Below are 23,821 nucleotides of genomic sequence, written 5' to 3'. Positions count from 1 at the left end.
GGGTTGTTTTTCAGGAGTTGGGCTTGGCCCCTTAGTTCCAGTGAAAGGAACTTTGAATGCTCCAGGATACCAAAACGGTTTGGGCAATTCCATGCTCCCAACCTTGTGGGAACAGTTTGGAGTGGGCCCCTTCCTCTTCCAACATGACTGTGCACCAGTGCACAAAGCAAGGTCCATAAGGACATGGAAGACCGAGTCTGGTGTGGATGAACTTGACTGGCCTGCACAGAGTCCTGACCTGAACCCGATAAAACACCTTCGGAATGAACTAGAACGGAGACTGAGAGCCAGGCCTTCTCGACCAACATCAGTGTGTGACTTCACCGATGCGCTTTTGGAAGAATGGTGGAAAATTCCTACACACACACACTCCACAACCTTGTGGACAGCCTTCCCAGAAGAGTTGAAGCTGTAATAGCTGCAAAAAGGTGGACCGACATCATCTTTAAACCCTATGGGTTAGGAATGGGATGGCACTTCAAGTTCATATGTGAGTCAAGGAAGGTGGCCAAAAACGTTTGGCAATATAGTGTACTTCTTCCTGCTCATTTTCATTCATACATCTTTGTTTATTTAATAAGTAAATTAAATAAAAAATACAAACGACAAACACTGTCTATCAAATGATGGCAACACTCAGCGTCGTGTTTTATGCACCAAATAACAGAACATGAGCAGTACTTTCATGTCACTAAAATGAGCCAAAAGATAATCTCATAAAGTGTGAATGAGCCGGGATTAAGACTATTGCCTCATGCTACAAATGCTCCTCATGGATTCTCACATAAATATATAAATATATAATTATGACGTGTGCCCGAATGGCAAAGACGTGTTTTAGCAGTTATAATACTACGCCAGCTAAATAGCAAGAATTAAAGGATATTTGCACTCTCACCTCAATCAGCGAGTAATTAATCTCAACGTCGGATTTGACGAACCCTCCGCAAGCCACCACTATGTCATCAGATGACACCACCAAAAACTGAGAATACGTGAACCAGAACAAGACCCAAAGGGTACTTATGTCTGCCCGGATTGTGATTCTCAACATTTTGGGTGAAAGCTCTGCTGTCTTTCCGATGGACACCAGCACGCTGCTTCCGGTTCCGTATCAGTTGCTGTGTATGAGCAACTAAATTCGACAGCAGCGCCCCCTGTTGACTTGGAGGCATCTCAGCATTAATCTCCAAACATTATGTATAGGACAAAAAGGGATTTTAGAGGTTTATTTTCCCTAAAGACAGTTACAGCACCCAGAAATACAAATATAACACAAAAAATTATCAAAAACTTAAAATAAAAATGCCGCCAGTGCCTCCAATAGACACATTGGTGTGAGATGAGTTGTAGTAATGTCTGTTTTGAATTTTGCAGCGCCCCCTGTTGACTTGGAGGCACCATAGCATTCATCTCCAAACCGAATGTATAGGACAAAAAGGGATTTTAGAGGTGTATTTTCCCTTAAGACAGTTACAGCACCCAGAAATACAAATATAACACAAAACATTATCAAAAACGTAAAATAAAAATGCCGCCAGTGCCTCCAATAGACACATTGGTGTGAGATGAGTTGTAGTAATGTCTGTTTTGAATTTTTCAACGCTCCCTGTTGACTTGGAGGCGTCATAGCATTAATCTCCAAACAGAATGTATAGGACAAAAAGGGATTTTAGAGGTTTATTTTCCCTTAAGACAGTTACAGCACCCAGAATTACAAATATAACACGAAACCTTATCAAAAAGGTAAAATAAAAATGCTGCCAGTACCTCTAAAGTCACATTAGTGTGAGATGAGTTGTAGTAATGTCTGTTTTGAATGTTGCAGCGCCCCCTGTTGACTTGGAGGCATCATAACATTAACCTCCAAACAGAATGTATAGGACAAAAAGGGATTTTAGAAGTTTACTTTCCCTTAAGACAGTTACAGCACCCAGAAATACAAATATAACACAACACATTATCAAAAACGTAAAATAAAAATGCCGCCAGTGCATCCAATAATACACACATTGGTGTGAGATGAGTTGTAGTAATGTCTGTTTTGAATGTTGCAGCGCCCCCTGTTGACTTGGAGGCGTCATAGCATTAATCTCCAAACAGAATGTATAGGACAAAAAGGGATTTTAGAGGTTTATTTTCCCTTAAGACATTCACAGAACCCAGAAATACAAATATGACACGAAACATGATCAAAAACGTAAAATAAAACTGCTGCCAGTACCTCCAAGACACATTGGTGTGAGATGAGTTGTAGTAATGTGTTTTTAATTTTGCAACGTGTCAAATGTGACAAAACCACAGCGCCAATAATGTTATCCACTGTTGCAAAACATTAGCTTATGTACTTTAAAAACATTAGCTGATGCACTTTATTTTTCAGTGTATGACCCTGAACGGGACAAGCGGTAGAAAATGGATGGATGGATGTTTAATCTGTATTTGTACAGGTGCAAATTCTGCAAAAACATATCCAGCCCTAATACAGCTAAAGTGCACAGTATTATAAGTATGACATAAAATATACTGTTTGGAGTAAAGTCCTTTTTAGAAAGAAAAAGTTAAAAGTACAGTAGATGTTTTTTCAACCATCAAAGTTTTGGGGAACAGAAAATATACAAACATTGTTTTAAATACAGTATTTTACAATATGTAGTTGTCACTGAAACACTGACAAGGTAAGAAACACGGTAAATGTAATTTGAATACAGTTTGGTGCCATCCAACCGCAAAGCGTAGTATTGGTTTGTTACTCCCTAACTTTTACACATGCGTAGACGTATCTGGAGGTGGATGTGCCAAGAAAACACTTTCTGGGAAATTGTTAGAGAAGCTGGTGTGGTAACTGGGGCTGCTACAGCTGGAGCGGTGCCGGCCTTTGGAACCGGGAGATGTGATCGCTGAGAGCTTTTGGGCCTGGCATAGCTTCTGGATCAGGAAATGCTTGTCTCGACCCTCCTGAACAGCAAAAGAGTAAAACTGATTATTCCAGCTGACATGGACTTTAACAGCGCTTTGAATTAAAGCAAGTATATTCACCATCGCTACACTGAATTCAGTACTTTTATAGGCATCATCTGAATTCCGTCGGTACTACAAGTATTGATTCACGTAAAATCAAGCGGTGCCATATTTCGATACCTTTGTTGCTTGTGACGTCACGTCTGGTTGCAGACTAAACACCTTTGGCGAGAAAAAAAGGCACTCAAGCAGCACTTGTATGCTTGATAGAAAAAACTCAAATGTAAAGTGAGGCTTCACTATTCCAAATTGTGCTAGCTTGAAGCTAATTTACATTGGCTTTGCCATATACATGCTACTGATTAGCATTATAGAGATTTCAACACCTCCAAAGTTAGTTATGAAAAACAAAACTAATTTGCACGTTACATTCAAACTGCTAGTGTGTAATAAATACTGTACTTACAGTATAAATACTTTGTAGGTCGCAACCTGAGACTAGACTGGCACATTCAACTCAACAGCAAAGGCTAAGTCTATACACTACTGCCATCTAACATCCTAGAATGGCAACTACATGCAAAGTTTACTATATAATACTTGCAAACAAGATACAACAACTGGACAGCACGTTTACCATCCATCCAACCATCCATGTTCTACCGCTTGTCCCTTTCGGGGTCGCGGGGGTTGCTGGAGCCTATCTCAGCTGCATTCGGGCGGTAGGCGGGGTACATTTTGGACAAGTTGCCACCTCATCGCAGGGCCAACACAGATAGACAGACAACATTCACACTCACATTCACACACTAGGGCCAATTTAGTGTTGCCAATCATCCTATCCCCAAGTGCATGTTTTTGGAGGTTGGACGAAGTAACAGGAGGGAACCCACGCAGTCCCGGGGAGAACATGCAAACTCCACACAGAAAGAGCCCAGGGATCAAACCCTGGACCTTTGTATTGTGAGGCACACACACTAACTGTTCCACCATGCTGCCTACAGTTATCATGATCAGCTCATTTTTAAATGTTATGTGAAAAAATTAAATATTATTATTTAACTATTAGAGACACACACAAAAGTACCGAAAATTGGCACTGTTGATTCCCAGGTAACATATCGGTTCAAATGTGAAAGGTACCCATCCCTATTAATTACACATTGGCAGATGAGATCCAACAAAAATCAAATACAGAGGCACCTTGTTTTTAGTACAGTATGTCAAATTTTTTATATGATTTTATTTTTGATGCAAATTTATGCAAAAATGTTACCCCGGGTTTTTGTACAGCGTTTTGGTTATTGTATGAAAAAACATTGCACATAACAAACTACTGCTTAAAGTTAAAGTACCAATGATTGTCACACACACTAGGTGTGGTGAAATTAACCTCTGCATTTGACCCATCCCCTTGTTCCACCTGGGAGGTGAGGGGAGCAGTGAGCAGCAGCGGTGGCCGCGCCCGGGAATAATTTTGGCGATTTAACTCCCAATTCCAACCCTTGATGCTGAGTGCCAAGCAGGGAGGTAATGGGTCCCATTTGTATAGTCTTTGGTATGACTCGGCGAGGTTTGAACTCACAACCTACCGATCTCAGGGCGGACACTCTAACCACAAGGCCACTGAGCAGGTTACCAGCATATGATTTTGTGAAATCGAGTGCCCAAACAAACAATTCCAAATGTTGGTGACTCAGTTTCTGTGCTATTGCTTATTTTAAAGTATATGTATCATGTTATTTTTGTAGCATCATAGATCTGGATTGAATCATGCTTATAACTATTTTCTATTAATTTTTGTTTTGTCTTTCTAATGTTTTAAATGAGATAATGCCGTTCATACTGCAGTCCTACACCCACAATAACAAAAACCTTTTTAAATATTAAATCTCAGTTTCTTATCAGTCCTATTCATGCATGATAGAACCAAGATGATTAACCCTCCAAATAACTCAAACTACTCACCATAACAAGTTGTTCCCTTAGTTGCTTAATAACTCTCTTGTGAGCTCCAGCTAGAGCGATCACATAAAACATAGCCAAACTGTAGCAGAAGAGAGGAAAATATACACAATAATGTCACCAGCGTTGCAATTATTATACATGTAGACAAATTCTGACGCGCTCATAAGGCCAACTTACCATGTACAAACAAAAAAGCTAACAGCAAAGGCCTCCGATGAAAGAATATAAAGTAGAGTTTGGAGCCCGTTAGGTAGCTGGGAAACGGCACTCGGCAGAACCTCCCAAGAAGTGGTGTAGTTTACAAATGGTCCACATGCCTGGGAACAGTTTATCCTGTGCAAACATAGTTAGAAAGATGAATACAGTAGGTTTCGATATTTTGAGTAGTAAATATTACTGTTCAATTAACTTTAGTAAAATGACAGACATTTAAACAGTATTTAAAAAGATGTATATATATATATATATATATATATATATATATATATATATATATATATATATATATATATATATATATATATATATATATATATATATATATATATATATATATATATATATATAATTAATTATTCAAATAGTCTGCTTTTTCCTAGGACACAAATGACTTGATTATATTCAGCTAAGTGTTATTTGTGAAACAATTCATGCACTAATAACAAAGCAACATGAAGTCCCTCCAGGATTTCGCGTTTTCGCGATTAGGCCAATTCACACAAATTCAACGAATCTCTGCAAATGCTGTGCTTCCCCACAATTTTGTCCAATGCCCACAACTTCCCTGCACACTTTGCCCAATCAATTTTTTCCCCTGACCTGAGCTTAAACCATCTGCCTAATCAAAACGTACGTTAGTTTCTTCTGTGGACAATGCAGGAACACTAACAGCAACGTGTAACAATATATTCATTCTTTGTTGCTCAACCGACACAATTGTTGTCCTCATTCGTAGCTCAAACCTACTTACTGTGCCTGTCTACAGCGCTAAGCGTTCTGGATAATGTATATAAACATATACTTCCTCATTAGCATGTGTTTGACAATCATTGGCACTTTAACTTTAGCCTTTGTTTATCATGCAGATTTTCATTTGCAATGCTGACCTAGCAAAGAAGCAGCATCTACATGACCGAGCTGTTGAAGTCTGATAATCTCTCATTGAAACACCACCAACAAAAGGTGGTGTTGTTTCTTTCAGTACTCGTACTCTATTATTGCTTGTGATTAATTAAAACAGTACAGGAACTTGACAATGAGCTCTGAGTGTGTGCTTTTACTGCCATCTAGTTTCTATTTTTAATTATGTGCGGTATAAAACGAGTAAAACATCAATACAGTACTTGATTTCCAGTTTTTGTTGAAATCACATGCTTTTTGAAGTTAAGGTTTGTTGCGTTTGACCAGATGTTCCTCCAGGGAATTTAAGTTTCTGGTCACTCCCAAGTTCTTTTTATGGCACATAAGCTGAAGTTTAAATTGATCACCAGGCAGTAGTTGGTATTTTGTGGTTTATTCTCAAAGCTTTGACAATAATGAGACCAGCCTTGCATAACCCATTCAGATCCGTGGCTCTCCCCGGTCTGCCTCGCTTCCCCCTTCATGTTCTCTCCTACCCCCCTTTTCCCCTCCCTCCTCCCCACCTCGTTGTTATGTCTACTGTTTGCATTCCAATGCTTCAAGGCCTACACACAGTACTTTGCAGACTGAACTGGAAAAACACTAGCTGTTTTGTAATATGACTATGGAAGTAAAGAAGTAACACTTAAATATGGATATATGTAAAAAATCTGGTTCCGTCAGGTTACAAGGAGCACTTTAAACATTGATACAAATTCATAAAATCACTAGATGATTCAATGTTAAAAAATAAGCCTTAAAACATTGCAAGTTTTGCCGCAACTTTTGGAAAAAAACGCTGCAAATTCAGGCATTTTAGGTCGCAACAAAATCCTGGAGGGACTGAAAATGGGAGTAAAAAGATTTAAGAGCTCACTGTGCTACGCTAACAATGACGGGGACACAAGCCAAACTCAGGCCGATCAGGAGCACACCCAGGAAGAAAAAGTTAGAGCTGGAAGCTCTGAATGAACGTGTAGCTGGACGGCAATTTTTCATCAGTGACACCTGGTAAAAGAAATAAATCAATACATTAACAACAGAAAAGCACAGGCTACAAAAATGTGACAACTAAAAAACAGCTTTTGATCTGACTTGTAAAAATAAAACGTATGTAGAACTAAATTACCTTCTTGATGTAAAACATAAAGAAGTACTTGATTGTGCAGATAGCAGGCAGCATAGGGGAGTAGAATGTACCAATCCAACAGATAGTCTGACCATAGACAATCTCAAGAACATTCTGAGGGATACCAAACTCCTGCTGACCCCACCACTTTGCAAGGCCACAGTCACAAAACTTCACTATCAGCCTGAGAAGGAGAAGTGCAGGATATGATACACAATACAAATATAACGAACTCAAATAGTCTGGAAAAATACATTTTGTCAATTTGATACAATTTTGAGATTCAGACTTTTGACGCACTTTCTGGGAAACTCCACAAAGATGGTGACTGCCACAATGATGATGAAGTCAAAGATGGTGAGTTTGTACATTTCCTGGCCAACACGTGTCTCCCAGCACTGTTATGATTTTTACAGCACTGTGACTTATGCAAAACATCGTTTTGAAATGTATTTTGTGACTTACGGAATACAGCAAATGGTTATAGCCGCAGACACAAGGCTCCTCTTTACATTTAGTGATCTGAGACCACAGCGAGAAGAGTAAAACTCCAATACTGGTCAGTCGCATGAACACACACCTAAGTAATAAAAGAACAGGTAAGAAATGAATGAATGCATTTGGTAAGGTCAGTATTTCACATTGCGACACACCAATGCTGCAAATGCCCACATACACTATATACGCATGTTGGTACAAAAACAAAAAATAACCCACAATTGTAGCTAAAATTGATTGAAACTAGCAAAAAAAGAAAGCACCAAAATTGAATCTTTTGGCCAAAACTGAACATGACAAAATCCTGGCCGAAAACCAAAACACCAAAATAAACTATTCTGCCAATTTTTGTTACCATTGCATTTATGGCTGTAACTGTGTGGTAAACTAACTAAAATGAAAGCAATGCAATTGCACAAATTACAAAATATTTATCCTTTAAAGAATAAACAATTATATAACTATACAAATATTAATTGACCACTGCTATCCCAATATCCATCCATTTTCTACCGCTTATTCCCTTCGGGGTCGCGGGGGGCGCTGGAGCCGATCTCAGTTACAATCGGGCGGAAGGCGGGATATACCCTGGACAAGTCGCCACCTTATCGCAGGGCCAACACAGATAGACAGACAACATTTACACTCACATTCACACACTAGGGCCAATTTAGTGTTGCCAATCAACCTATCCCCAGGTGCATGTCTTTGGAGGTGGGAGGGAGCCGGAGTACCCGGAGGGAACCCACGCAGTCACGGGGAGGACATGCAAACTCCACACAGAAAGATCCAGAGCGCAGGATCGAACCCAGGACCTTCGTATTGTGAGGCAGACGCGCTAACCCCTCCTCCACCGTGCTGCCCTCCGCTATCCCAACATAATAAAATAAAAAATAATGTAATACATTTGAATATATCTATAGTAATAAGATAAATATTATATAAAAAATAAAATAAAATAAAAAGAATGGATAGGCCGGAAACTGAATGGCGCCAGAGACGTAGTCAACAGGGAAGCATAATGTGCGTTCACACATTGCCGGTTTTGATGGCGGTTCATAGGGTTTTTGAAAGCACTGCGAACCGTGTCCCAACGATGATATCACAGATCTCTCCGAAAGGCGGCGGAGTCCTCCACCCTCTACTCCGCCACAACCGCAATGCCACCGTGTCAGACCGTGATGCGTCCATGATGCTTCTGTGTTTAACCCTGTCGCCTCTTGTGTGCTAACTGTGAAGTCCAGGAGGAAAATGTGACTGGCTGAATATGCCAGTGTTAATACAGTATTATCACAACTCTTGCGGTGCCAACACAGAGGCTTCCGTTCTTTACACGGTATAGGCGTTTTGAACGCGATCCATTTCAAACTGCAAAGAAAAATGTAACATGTTTAATATTTTGGGCGGCTCCCTGCAGTTCTCAGGGTTTATGGCGAGTAAGTGCCGGATGGCCAGGGTTTGGCAAAGCATGGCGAACTGCCGAACCGCCATCTAAATTGGCAATGTGTGAATGCCCCTGTAGAGTGGGTTGTTTCACTGCAGCAAAACCAGACAGTCATTGGACATGGACATCGGGGGCGGTACCTCTGGATTGGCAAACTGGGGTAATGGTTCCTCTATTTAAAAAGGGGAACTGGAGGGTGTGTTCCAACGATCTCAGGATCACAGTCCTAAGCCTTCCCGATAAGGTCTATTCAGGTGTGCTGGAGAGGAGGCTACGACGGATAGTCGAACCTTGGATTCAGGAGGAGCAGTGTAGTTTTTGCCCTGGTCGTGGAACTGTGGACCAGGTCTTTATTCCCAACTTTTCCCAACTAGTCTAGATGTATTTTGTGGACTTGGAGAAGGCATTCAACCGTGTCTCTCGGGGAGTCCTCTGGGGTGTGCTCAAAAAATATGGAGTATCGGACCGCCTGATTTTGGCCGTCCATTGCCTCTATGATCAATGTCAGAGCTTGGTCCGCATTAAAGGCAGTAAGTCACAACCATTCCAGTGAGGGTTGAACTCCGCCAGGGTTGCCCTTTGTCACCGATTTTATTTACAACGTTTATGAACATAATTTCTAAGTGCAGTCAGGGCATTGAGGGGATCCGGTTTGGTAGCTGCTTTTGGTGGACGATGTGTTCCTGCTACTTTCATCAAGCTAGCTCTCACTGGGTTGGTTAGCATTTGAGGGTGAAGACACTGGAATGAGAATCAGCACTTTCAAGTCCTGGTCCATGGTTCTCAAATGGAAAAAGGTGAAGTGCCATCTCCGGGTTGGGGACGAGATCCTACCCCGGATAGAGGAGTTCAAGTGTTTTGTTGACGAGTTAGGGAAGAGTGGATTGTGACATTGACAGGCGGAAGAGTGCAGCGTCTGCAGTGATGTGGACCCTGTATCGATCCGTCGTGGTGAAAAAGGAGCTGAGCCGGAAGGCAAAGCTCTCAATTGCTGTAAGGTATTATTTTTGGGTCTCCCTATGTAGCATTAAAAGATTACAGTTGGTACAAAATGCGGCTGCTAGACTTTTGACAAGAACAAGAAAGTTTGATCATATTACGCCTATACTGGCTCACCTGCACTGGCTTCCTGTGCACTTAAGATGTGACTTTAAGGTTTTACTACTTACGTATAAAATACTACACGGCCTAGCTCCATCCTATCTTGCTGATTGTATTGTACCATATGTCCCGGCAAGAAATCTGCGTTCAATGAACTCCGGCTTATTAGTGATTCCAAAAACCCCCAAAAAGTCTGCGGGCTATAGAGCGTTTTCTATTCGGGCTCCAGTAATCTGGAATGCCCTCCCGGTAACAGTTAGAGATGCTACCTCAGTAGAAGCTTTTAAGTCCCATCTTAAAACTCATTTGTATACTCTATCCTTTAAATATACCCCCCTTTTAGACCAGTTGATCTGCTGTTTCTTTTCTGCTCTGCCCCCCTCTCCCTCGTGGAGGGGGGGGCGCAGGTTCGAAGCGCTAGCTGTCCAAAGTCGGGGCCCGGGGTGGACCCCTCGCCTGTGCATCGGTTGGGGACGTCTCTGCGCTGCTGACCTGTCTGCACTCGGAATGGTTTCCTGCTGATCCCACTATGGACTGGACTCTCACTATTACGTTAGATCCACTATGGACTGGACTCTCACAATATTATGCTAGATCCACTCGACGTCCATTGTACCGGTCGCCCTAGGAGGGGGGTCCCCACATCTGCGGTCCTCTCCAAGGTTTCTCATTGTCCCATTGGGTTGAGTTTTTCCTTGCCCTGATGTGGGATCTGAACCGTGATTTAGGGCTATATAAATAAACATTGATTGATTGAATTTACCAGTCGATTTCCATTTCCATCCTCACCTATGGTCACGAGGCTTGGGTTAAGACAGAAAGGACAAAATCACGGCTACATGTGGCCAAAATGAGTTTCCTCCATCGGGTGGCAGGGCTCTCCCTTAGAGATAGGGTGAGAAGCTCTGTCATTCGGGAAGAGCTCAGAGTAAAGCCGCTGCTTCTCCACATGGACAGAAGCCAGAAGTAATTCGGGCATCTGGTCAGAATGCCCCCCGGACACCTCCTTCGGGAGGTGTTTAGGGCTCGTCTACCCGGTGGGAGGCCACAGGGAAGAACCAGGACACGTTGGAGAGACTATAACTCTTAGCTGGCCTGAGAACGCCTCTGGATCCCCTGGGAAGAGCTGGACAAAGTAGCTGGGGAGATGGAAGTTTGAGATTCTCTGCTCAGGCTACTGCCCCCACGACCTGACTTCGGATAAGCGCAAGAAGATGGATGGATGGACTAGCTTCCTGGCACTGTGTAGTGCATTTTTTACGCACATGTATGGAAATTACGTCCCAAGATTAAACATTAGAAACATCTGTTTTGAAGTGTTTTGCACCTGATGAGAGTGAAGCGGATCTCGAAGGCAGGTGAGTAGTCCTCATAGTTAATGACGACTGAGAACAGGAGGGGCGTGATGAAGTTAGCCAAGGTGATAACAATTGATGGCAGATACTCATTGACGAGATCCACAATAAAATTATCCTGCAAACCAGAAAAATTGACACATGAAAAGAGACAGGCGGCAAAAGTTATAATGAGAAGAAGCATGTATTTACCTTGACCTCATCCAACTGTGCTTCCTGGGAGAAGACTGTGGCAATGTAAATGCAGTAGAAGCAACCGGCCAGTACAGCAATGACAAACAGGTTTAGGATGAAGCGTAACAGATAAATGCGGCATTTCTCCTTGCGGGTGCGATCTGCTATTTTCTGTTTGATCCTCTCTTCCTCCAAATCTGTCTGAAGTTTTTTAAAAAAAGCATAAATTGAATATGTCTCCCTTTAACAAAATATGTCTTGGAAATTAGTCAATTAGATCAAACATAATGCTAACTAACCTTTAGTTCATAAAGCAGACTGCTTCGCTTTAGCCTTGCAACATTCCCATTGGTAATACAAAAATCCCAACCGGCAAAGATTTTGTTGCAAAAACTCTGGAAGCGATCCTCGTCCTGAATCAGGCTACGTTTGAAACCAGTAGCAGACCTGGAAAAATAAAGTCTCAAGGTCACTGTGACCATTTTGAACATTTTGAACACAAGCCTTTTAACACTTTTGATTACCTCTTGACAATCCAGATGAGACTGAGTAAGAGATATGCAATAGTGACCAGCAGGTAAGCGAGAGGCAAGTTATAGGTGATCCTGGGGAAGTGGATTTTGTCCGCCTTGTAATATCCATAAAAGAGATAGGTCTCTTCAAGAAAGCCCTGCAGAGAAAGCCGATTTAGGCCATATCTATAACAACACGGATATTTGAAAAAACACACATTTCCCTCAATCCACTGTTAAAGAAATCTCTTTTCACGCGAATAAAGTTTTAAAATAATCTCTATCCACCGCAAAACACGTTGACTGGCTGTCATGCACATTTCGGCCAATCAGAAGCCTGAAAAAGCAACCACAGCTAATTTGGTCGCATATTGTAATGGGAGCCATTTGCGGATCGCAGCTTTTTTTTTTAAAGGCCCGTAGCACATTCTAAAATTACTTCAAAAAAAAAAAAAACATAAAAAAGCGTTAAATGGAATGAAAAAGTTGCAGTGTTTAATAAGAACACAAAGCTGCCATGCAGACTGTCTTTTTCTTTTGTTATTGTTTGAAAAATATTAATAAAAATAAAAATCTATGTTATAAATTATTGACCTATTCAAGGTTCCAATTACATCACATCAAATATTCCACTTTGAAATATTTTTTGGGGAAAATATTGCATATTTTGGGTTTTTGCCATAAAAAAAACAGTGTTGTCTTTGACAACTTATAATCGACGGATGGATCTGAAAGTTGAAAGTTGAAAGTGAAAGGGACGGCGTGGCGAAGTTGTTAGAGTGGCTGTGCCAGCAATCGGAGTGTTGCTGGTTACTGGGGTTCAATCTCCACCTTCTACCTTCCTAGTCACGTCCGTTGTGTCCTTGGGCAAGACACTTCACCCTTGCTCCTGATGGCTGCTGGTTAGCGCCTTGCATGGCAGCTCCCGCCATCAGTGTGTGAATGTGTGTGTGAATGGATGAATGTGGAAATACTGTCAAAAGCGCTTTGAGTACCTTGAAGGTAGAAAAGCGCTATACAAGTATAACCCATTTATCATTTATTTATTATCATTTATAAAGTTAAAAATATATATATATATATATATATATATATATATATATATATATATATATATATATATATATATATATATATATATATATATATATATATATATATATATATATATATATATATATATATATATATATATATATATATATATATATATATATTTGAAAACAATGTATGACTTATTTTTATCACTTTCATGACGGGGGTCCTTTTGGATCTCCAGTAATTTGATTGGGATTTTTTTATTTTTTTTAAACTGTCATTGCTCAAAAAATAATGACTTAAAATCAATGTTGTTATTAATTATTTACCTATTCAAGGCTGCAATTATGTCACACCACATATTCCACTTTCAAAAATATATTTGTGGAAAATTGTAGGGCTGCAACTAACAACTAATTTGATAATCGATTAATCTGTCGATTATTACTTCGATTAATCGATTATTAATCGGATAAAAGAGACAAACTACATTTCTATATTTTCCAGTATTTTATTGAAAAAAAACAGCATAGTGGCACCATACTTATTTTGATTATTGTTTCTCAGCTGTTTGTAAATGTTGCAGTTTATAAATAAAGGTTTATTAAAAAAAAAAAATAATTTAAAAAAAAAATTGCCTCTGCACCATGCGCATAGCATAGATCCAACGAATCGATGACTAAATTAATCGCCAACTATTTGTATAATCGATTTTATCGATTAGTTGTTGCAGCCCTAGAAAATTGTGGTTTTTGCCATAAAAACCAAGGTTGTGTCTTTGGCAATTTATAATAGACAGATAGTTCTGAAGTTGATCTGAAGACTTAAGTGTTAAAGGTAAAAAAACAAAAAAAATAAGAAAATGTATGGCTTATCTTTAACACTTAGGAGTGGGGGGGCCCTTTGGATCTCCAAGAATTTTAGAGAGATTATATTTTTTAATTGTTGCTCAAAAAATAATGACTTAAAATCAATAAGGTTCAGAATTATTGATCTATGTAAAGCTACAATTATTTCACATCAAATATTCCACCTATCCGAGCTGCACTCTGGCGGAAGGCAAATTACACCCTGGACAAGTCGCCGCCTCATCGCAGGGCCAACACGGATAGACAGACAACCATTCACACTTACATTCACACAGTAGGACCAATTTAGTGTTGCCAATCCGCAAAAAACATTTAAAAAAAGATTGCTTATATCAGGGGTGTCAAACTCATTTTAGCTCAGGGGCCGCATGGAGGAAAATCAGTGCACACGCGGGCCGGACTATTAACATCATGGCATTATAACTAAAAAATAAAGACAACTTCAGATTGTTTTCTTTGTCTTACTTTGGCCAAAAATAGAACAAACACATTCTGAAAATATTACAATAAAAATATAGAAAAAAATACCGGCAGCGGTAAAGTTTAGATCCATGAAGGAAAGAAGAAAGTGAATGAATGTTTATAACTGAATAAATTTACATATGCATAAAAATGTGTTTTCTTTTGTATAATTTTTTTTAATGAATCAAGTAACGTTTATGTTTTCCAAAACACAATATAGAATGTGAGATATAACAGGATAATGCATACATTTATCATTTGTTTTCAAAGCGGTTACAAAAAAGTGGGACCCCAAAAATTGACTGTGGGGCCCCATTTTTATGACTTGCTGGGGTCCCTGGGACTCAATTTTGAAAATTCCTAGCGCCAACACTGATGGAGTATTGATGTGTGCAAAACAGCAGCAGGCGACTGTGGCCTGCGGGCCAGTTCTAATACTAATCAAATATCCCGGGGGCCATAGATAATTCATTCGCGGGCCAGATTCCGCCCACACATAGGGTTTATGAAGTTGATCCAGAGGTTTGCTGTAAACATTACATAAAAACAAAAAAAATTATATTTGACTTATGTTTTACATTTTTATGACTAAGACCCTTTCGGGTCCCGGGAACCAAACTTGAGTGGAGCCCTAGGGGTAAAAAAATATATGTATATTGTAATGATTTTGATATTTGAAAAATATCAAAATATTTGAAAAATATCAAAATGGCACCCGCATGCTTTAATTTTTCAGTGTGCGGCCCTCAATGGAAAAAGTTAAGACACCCTTTATATATATTATAATATTTAGAATCTATTTTTCAGGGTAGTCATACTACAAACATTCAAACACCAGTGTGGGTGGGACTGGAAGCAAGGTGCATTAAGTGTCTTGCCCAAGAACACAACGGCAGTGACCTTATAAATTGCACGGGTCTACCTCTGCACAAAAAAACTTAATAAGTTGTGTACTGTTGTTAACCAAGGTTGCACATGACACAAACCAAAAAGATGAAGTCAAAGTTTTTGAAAATTTCCATTCTGTTTTTTCAAAAGCTCTGTTTCAAGGCCTATGTTGGCATCTAGACGAGAGGTCAAAAGGCAGAGGAAAATGTGTGTTTTTTTAAATACCCGTATTCATTTGAACATGGTCTTATGAACCCTGACGACAGCAGTATGCTGAGAATGAAAGTACTTACTCCACCGGACAACATATCAGTGATGTGCTCGTGAAAGATGACAAGACCTCGGCGAGCACTGCTTGGATAAACACTACAAACACTACCTGTTGTCAAAGATGGTGACATGTAAGCTTAACACCTTCTGGCATACATGTGTAACAACAGCAACACACAACCGCTCACTAATCCTGTGATGGATGTGCTAACAGGCGTTCTCTCACCGTCATCCAGGTCGTACGTGATGTTTCTTGAAGCGTTGGGGGAAATGATGATGGGCAACAAAACAAAGCTGAACATGAGGGTGAAGATGATCAGGTTGAGCATGACAAGGAAGCGCAAGAAAGAAAAGTAGGACACGATCCCGGGGCCAAACATCCCTGAACAAGACAAGAGAACACACAATTACAGAGGTTACAGAAATCAGTTGAAATTAATAGTTGTTGTACCCAACCATTAAAGAGGCATATTTGCAACTTGCTCAAAGTTAAATTTTTTAAACCAAAAAATATAAAAAGTACACTACTGGCTAACTTATTTTAACATTGATGGTTTAACAGAACATGTACATGTTTTAAATGTCAATATTTTTCACAATTATGAATTATTTTCAATAAAAAATGCTCTTCCGTCTGAGGAATTTGTCTGGCGTTGTCACTCACCCCTGTCTAACCCTAACGCACACGGGGAGCGCATGCACACACAAAAACAGACCCAGAGAAGCAACTAACAATTTGCAGTCTTGTTGTTACGGTAGAATAGACTATATTTAACGATAGCTAACGCCAGCTAGCCAAATTGTTATTATTAGCTAGCAATACACTAAGCTACTGCGTGTGTATGTTACATACAGGCGTAGACCTATTAGATCAGACCTGGGCATTCTGCAGCCCGCGGGCCACATCCAGCCCTTTGTACGTCCCTGTCCGGCCCGCGTGAGGCCAATTATAAATTACAAAATACATTTCAAAAAGTATCTATCTCGAGTGTGCAATACAACGGTGTTGCTTTTGTTTTGAAAAGCGTTATTTGTATTACTTCCGTGTGGACGTATGCTCGTGCGCGATTGTGAGTGAATGTGAACAGCGGCAATCACAAATTACAAAATAAATTTAAAAAAACATCTATGTCGTGCGTGCAATACAACTGTGCTGCTCTTATTTTGAAAAGTGTTATTTATGGGCTATTTATGGGCGTATGTCCGTGTGTAACCTGTGAGTGTAGGTGCACAGCGACAAGAGATGCCCGGTTATCCCCGAGACGCTAAAAAAAGAAAAGTTGATGACGAATGGCGTGTTTTCAACAAGACATGGACTGCAAAGTATTTCTTTACAGAAATTAAAGGTAAAGCCGTGTGCTTAATTTGTGGTACACAGGTTGCTGTGTTTAAAGAATTTAGTGTAACAACCTGCTGAAGTTGATGTTGTGTTCTTGAGTTGCGGAAATGAGGAGTGAGGATAGACGTGCGTGCGGAAGGAACGAGATAAGTTGAGCTGTGTTAGTATAGGTTGCTCAATAAAAGTTTAAAAAGAGCGTCAGACTTGTCGTGCACTTCTTCTGGACGCTCCTTATAAATAAGTGACATCCCTATAAATAAGTGATTCTTTGGCATACCACTACAGTTTGAGAATCACTGGGCTAAAAGAATAGTTGAATTCCGCTAAATAGAGTACGTCTGGGATCCCTGGTAGGAGAATATGTAACCATGTCCTCACCTTCTATCAGGTGGATGTCTCCCCTCCAGAGCTTCAGGGAGCTCAGCCACTCATGAATGTCATCTTGCAGCCTGCGGAGATATGTGTGGGTGCTTTGCCTCCACTGCCTCCAGCTACTGAGCTCTGCATTTTCCTCCAGGCGTAGTGCTCTAACAGAAAACATGCATCTTGGTTACTATTTACAACTTTTAAAACGCAAAGCATGTGATAAACGTTAAACTTAGAGTAAAGAAAATTGTTCATACTTGTCTCTGCGTTTCTCAGCCATGGTCTTGGTAAGCTCTCTGATTGGCCTCTGCGCCATCTGACTCTTCTGTTTCTTTCCATGTCTATTTAGACTAGCCAAAGCCCAATTGCCACTGTTTGAGGAGTCAATCCGGGCTCGAGAGCTGTTCCTTCGCTTTGTGCTACCAGTTGACGACTTCCTGCGATAAAGCAAGGACTGGTAGCTGGGCAGCTGGTACAGCAAGGGGTTATTGGTGACTCTTCCACTTCGATCAGGGTAGAACACTGCAAAACGTGGTAGGTCATGGTTAAATGGTGATCTCATCACAATATAATCGATTACCTGACATCACATTGACAAAATAAGACCTTCTGGATGAAAGTTCTGTGGTCAGATCAAACAAAAATGTTGCTGTTTGGCCACAATATCCAGCAATATGTTTGGAGGAGAAAAGGTGAGGCCTTTAATCCCAGGAACACCACCATAATAAATTCATAAAAGAACCAAACTTCTTTTTTGTGACCAAAAAGTATGTGCTCCAATCACTCTATCACAAATAAATAAGAGTTGTAGAATGTATTGGAAACTCAAGACAGCCATGACATTATGTTCTTTACAAGTGTATGTAAACTTTTGATCGCGACTGTATAGTGAATTTTGGTAATCAAATTATAGAAAAAACAAATACATTCCATTAAATTGTAGCAACCAAAATCATTATTAATTGTGATTAAATTTGGATTAATTGTGCAGCCCTATAGTCTGTTTATCTAAAGGGGTCATAATATGATTTTCTTCTACATTTAAAAAACACTTCCTTGTGGTCTACATAACATGTAATTGTGGTTCTTTGTTCAAAATGTTGCATACTATGTTTTACAGACGGTTTTCAAGCTGCTTTCTGATCGTCTTTTCAGGATGTGCCATTTTGTGGGCAGTCTTATTTATGTGGCTCCACTTCGACAGCATCTTCTCCCCATCATCTTTGTTGTAGTTTGTATTGCTTCAATAGCGAGTCTACTGACAGATATGAGTTAAAACTATGCGCTACTTTGTATTAGAAATAGGAACAGCGGAGGATGCATGTGCCTGTAGGAGCCAGTCTGCCCCACAACAAGAGGATAGGGTTGAGTTTTTTCTTGCCCTGATTGTGGATCTAAGCCAAGGATGTCGTTGTGGCTTGTGCAGCCCTTTGAGACACTTGTTTTTTGTTTTTTTTAATTAATCAATCCAACAAAACAATACACAACAATACCATGATATTGCAATTCCAATTCCAAAAGAGACACTTGTGATTAAGGGCTGCATAAATAAACTTTGATTGATTGATTGATAGAGAAAAATAAATGACTTATTGACGACAGCGTCGGGCTACAATGGCGGACTCGCGCAAAGCACTTAAGGTAAATTTATACCAAGTCACAGGTCAGAAAACGTCACAGGACAGAGCAAATTCCAAACAGCTCGTTTAAAGGATTTATGAAGGAAGGCGAGAATGTTTTCATAAATATCTTTGCCATGGTTTGATATAAAATTTGGGGGATTTATTCAAATCCCAAATACACAAGACCAGGTACTAATAGGTAAGAAAAGTTGATTTGGCACAACAGCGCCCCTTTAAAATATTTTTTAATAAAAAGAATACGAAAGAATGTACTTTTTGAGCACATTCAACACTACCCTGAAAATTTTGGTCCAATAATTGTGAAATACATTTTTTATAGTGAAGTGAATTTAAATATATTTATATAGCATTTTTTCTCTGGAGACTCAAAGCGCTTAACCCTTGTGTGGTGTTCATAATGTTGTTACTCAGCCAGTGTTTGTGGGTCTGATGGACCCGTTGCATTTTGTGGCTTTTAATGCCTCACAATCACACACTTTTTTGTTAAAATACTGACTTATCCCAAAAAACATATGTAATGAAGTGCTTCGAGAGGCTGGTAAAGGAATACATTGTCTCCAGACTTCCCCCCACATTCGACCCATACCAGTTTGCTTATCACCCTAACCGCTCCACAGAGAACGCCATCTCCTCTGCACTCCACCTGAGCTTAGCACATCTGGCAGGAAAGGACACACACGTGCGGATGTTGTTTCTGGACTTCAACTCTGCATTAAACACCATCATCCCGCAGCACTTGGTGAGCAAACTGGCCCCCCTTGGATTCAGTACCCCCCTATGCAACTGGCTGCTTGACTTCCTCACAGACAGACCCCAGTCTGTGAGAGTGGGCAACAACACCTCCAGTGCCATCTACCTGAGCACCGGCTCCCCCCAAGGCTGCATCCTGAGTCCGCTGCTGTTCACGTTGATGACCCATTACTGCTGCGCCAGGTCCACTACTAACCACATTGTGAAGTATGCGGACGACACGACAGTAGTGGGCCTCATCCGTGACAACAACGACATGGACTACAGGGAGGAGGTGAAACATCTGGTTGACTGGTGCAGAACCAACAACCTGGTTCTGAACGTCGACAAGACCAAGGAGATCATCTTGAATGACGTGCTACTTCAACCACTCACATCGAAATCAACCCGTGACGCTGATGAGAGCGACGCTGGGAAATCCAAAACAGAACAGCCGACATATTGGATAACGACACAGCGAAAAGTTCTCCGTTCATCTTTTAAACAATTAATATTTGATAGATTCGACAAAACAGTTGCAATAGCAGAATCAATGTCAGCCATTGTTGTTTGAATCAGTCGCTTCGGCGCTACGTCACATCTATGAAATCCCACCCGGCGATCCTGATTGGTTCATTATTTTTTTGCTATCTTGAAGAAGTTTGCAATGCCCTCGAGCGCAGATCCTTGTGTGGAGCTCAGCGAACTACAAGGATCTGGCGAGAGTCAGGTTAATGAAAATCCACAAAAACGGTGTAATATTTCATCCTCGAGGCTCTGTCAGAGGTGACTGTTATATTCCTCTGCGCAGGAGCACTTTCAGTAAGTCGGCCTGGTCAGTAAGGAGGGCACATGTGTGCAACTCAGTACCTGAGGAGGTTAAACTGGTTACAACATACAAGGCCTTCACAAAACATTTTTAAATGTGTCTTATCAACGCCTACTGCTGTCAGCACTAAAAGATGAGCCTGTTTTGATGCTATGATGAATGTTATGTTGTGATGTTGTATTTTATTGTTTTATTATATCGTATATACCTGTATATAGTGTGCTTGTTTTATTTTTCTCTCTTTTTCTTTGAATTTGTAATTTTACTGCCTTTTTTACATCATGGCCAGGGGATTACAGATGAAAACTAGCCTTCTGGCTAATTCTGTTTTTTTTAACCATGTGAATTGAATTGAATTGAAGTATTTCTTTCAAACCTGCACAGTACAACAACACACATTTTTTTTAAATATATTTTGGCAGAGACATTTATGCAAGGCTTGAAAAGGGGTTGGATGAAGCAGATGCTTATAATATCCCAACCCCTCTCACTCATTCCACATTTAACATAAACAACATAATATAAGAACAATACTATACAAACAAAAACAAGAAAAGCTCCTGTACACTAACAATACAATAGTACCACTGTTACTATGAAACAAGACAAGACGAGACAAGACACACACACACACCCACACACACACACACACACACACACACACACCCAAACACTCCCTGTGTAGTCATGTGTTTTATGAAATTGCATTGTCCCCTTTGAAATAAACCAATCTTAATATTAATCCAGAAAAACTCCACTAATGCACAATCATCCACCCATCCATTTCCTACCGCTTGTCCCTTTTGAGGTCGCGTGGGGTGCTGGAGCCTATCTCAGCTGCATTCGGGCGGAAGGCGGGGTACACCCTGGACAAGTCTCCACCTCATCGCAGGGCTAATGCACAATCATTCACTCCAAATGGGATGTTTTTAAACATTTACTTTGAATTCAAACCGTATGCCCATACTGTAACTATGCTCTTGCTGCTAATTAACTAAATCAAATTAAAATAAATTAATTAATCAAGTTTTTATTTTTTACATTAAGTGATATTTGGGAGGTTACTGAACTAATACATTTGCTTTTTATATCATGCATATATGACCAAATAATATGGGAGCTATGATGTTTTGAAGTTAATTTTCCAAAATGAAGGTCACACATGTTTTATTGTCTTAATGGATAATTCAAAACAAAAAAGCGACTGATTCTCTAACTTCAATAATTCGTAGCTCACTTGATATATGTCCTATCGCAATGTTTCAAGTACCACGGGAAAGTTTTTTCCAATGTATTTAAAATGGTAAAGTAACGTAAATAGCAAACAGATCCGTCAGCATTTATTCTATTAACCGAAGGATCAAGCTCATTTGATAAACTTGCATCTCACTTTGAGGCGAGCTAGCATTAGCCGGTTAGCTGAAGTTAAAGGCAGCTTAGCGACGGTAACGACAGGTACGGAGAGACACAAACAAGCCTGCTGATTTAGGTTTACCTGAATCAACCTCCATTGTCCACTTTGATGCTGTAGCAGTTGGCAAGTGTGATATATACCAACCACTACAGTGTTACTTTTGGTAAATATACAACTAATGTTGACGGTCCTGTCCGTCAGGAAGAAAACATTGCGACAACTTCCTGAACTCTGAAACTCACTAAGAGTTTTTTTAATTTTAATTTTTTTAATTTTTCGATTCAATATATTATATTTTATACAATGTTATATTCGTATTATATAAAAATAAATAACGCAAAAAAACGTGTCAATGTAAAGCTATATTTTGAACTACATGTCCCACAATCCCGTGCGTCAAACGCTACACAACATGCGGTGATTCTGCTTTTTTAATTTAAATTTGAACTCATAACTGGTGTCAGTTTTACTTCGAACATGCATATTGTCCAAACAAACGATACAACAAACATATATGAAATACGGATAAAACAATTACAAGTCAATAGAAATGCAATCTTAAAATACAAAATAAAAATTGCATAACTGGCATTACTATTAATAAAGTTAAAGTTAAAGTACCAATGGTTGTCACACACACACTAGGTGTGGTGAAATTTGTCCTCTGCATTTGACCCATCCCCTTGTTCACCCCCTGGGAGGTGAGGGGAGCAGTGGGCAGCAGCGGTGCCGCACCCGGGAATCATTTTTGGTGATTTAACCCCCAATTCCAACCCTTGATGCTGAGTGCCAAGCAGGGAGGTAAAGGGTCCCCGTTTTTATAGTCTTTGGTATGACTCGGCCGGGGTTTGAACTCACAACCTACCGATCTCAGGGTGGACACTCTAACCTCTAGGCCACTGATAAGGTATACACATTATCCAACCATCCATTTGCTACCGTTTGTCCCATTCGGGGTTGCATTAGTTGTGCAAAATAAATGAGAGCAGAGTATGTTTGAGGAAAAACTTCTGGAAAGAAAACAGAAAACACACATAGGATTGCTTTTACAATGTTCCCCAATATGTGGTAAGTTTGTATGCTTTTGTTATTTTACATTATCAGGTTTGGTGAGTTAGCTAATAACATAATTCAATTCAGAGTAAAACAAGAGAATATTTGGAGGGCAGGAAATCATTCTGGATTTGTATATATATATATATATATATATATATATATATGGATTTTATTATATATTATATATATGTCAAAATATATTTCATATAATATATATTTTATAATATATATAATATATTATATACAATATAAAATAATATATATATTATATATTATAATAATGTATATATAATATGTAAATATTACATACAGTATAGGTTATATTTTATATTGCTACTATGGTACATTTTTTGTCTACATTATACCTGCATTATCCTTTCCATCCTTACCCTTTCCATCCTTTGTAACTGCGCTACTGTGTGGAACAATTTCCTTTGTGGATCAATAAAGTTTGTCTAATTCTGAGTCAAAAGTATTACATTTGCCTTTAAACACAAACGTTTTACGGTCTTATTTTTGAATATTGCATTGTCGAAACAATTATTTGTTTTCTTTTATATCACTTTTATATCTTATTGTACTAAAAAGTAAAACAGATACCTAAAGCCAGAGTAAGTGGCACACCAGCAATCATGAGTCTAAAAATTCAAATAAGTC

General features: G+C 39.6%; 3 protein-coding genes across 3 annotated transcripts in view; 1 reads left to right on the top strand and 2 right to left on the bottom strand.

Moving 5' to 3' along the window:
- Positions 1 to 1,150, bottom strand: part of nomo (nodal modulator) — a 32,983-nt gene extending 31,833 nt beyond the window's left edge. The window contains exon 1 of the mRNA XM_062032757.1: positions 899 to 1,150. Within this exon, the coding sequence (XP_061888741.1) occupies positions 899 to 1,054 (156 nt within the window). The 5' untranslated portion in view covers positions 1,055 to 1,150. The remainder of the gene's footprint in view (positions 1 to 898) is intronic.
- A 970-nt stretch (positions 1,151 to 2,120) lies between these two features.
- On the bottom strand, positions 2,121 to 22,340 carry LOC133639458 (transmembrane channel-like protein 7). Its single transcript, XM_062032761.1, has 16 exons — positions 22,190 to 22,340; positions 17,751 to 18,015; positions 17,506 to 17,654; positions 16,015 to 16,170; positions 15,812 to 15,897; positions 12,274 to 12,419; positions 12,049 to 12,196; positions 11,768 to 11,950; positions 11,548 to 11,693; positions 7,643 to 7,757; positions 7,478 to 7,575; positions 7,178 to 7,361; positions 6,926 to 7,056; positions 5,107 to 5,262; positions 4,930 to 5,008; positions 2,121 to 2,958 (listed from the first exon to the last, which is right to left on the bottom strand). Exons 1-16 carry the CDS (start codon positions 22,203 to 22,205, stop codon positions 2,764 to 2,766), a joined length of 2,253 nt encoding a protein of 750 aa, XP_061888745.1. The 5' UTR covers positions 22,206 to 22,340; the 3' UTR covers positions 2,121 to 2,763.
- tmc5 (transmembrane channel like 5) overlaps positions 22,127 to 23,821 on the top strand; it is a 38,018-nt gene continuing 36,323 nt past the window's right edge. The window contains exon 1 of the mRNA XM_062032759.1: positions 22,127 to 22,149. The gene's annotated coding sequence lies outside the window, so the exon portion shown is untranslated. The remainder of the gene's footprint in view (positions 22,150 to 23,821) is intronic.

Source organism: Entelurus aequoreus, linkage group LG22, assembly GCF_033978785.1.
Source record: "Entelurus aequoreus isolate RoL-2023_Sb linkage group LG22, RoL_Eaeq_v1.1, whole genome shotgun sequence".
Lineage (NCBI taxonomy): Eukaryota > Metazoa > Chordata > Actinopteri > Syngnathiformes > Syngnathidae > Entelurus > Entelurus aequoreus.
This window is presented reverse-complemented; position numbering and strand designations above follow the sequence as displayed.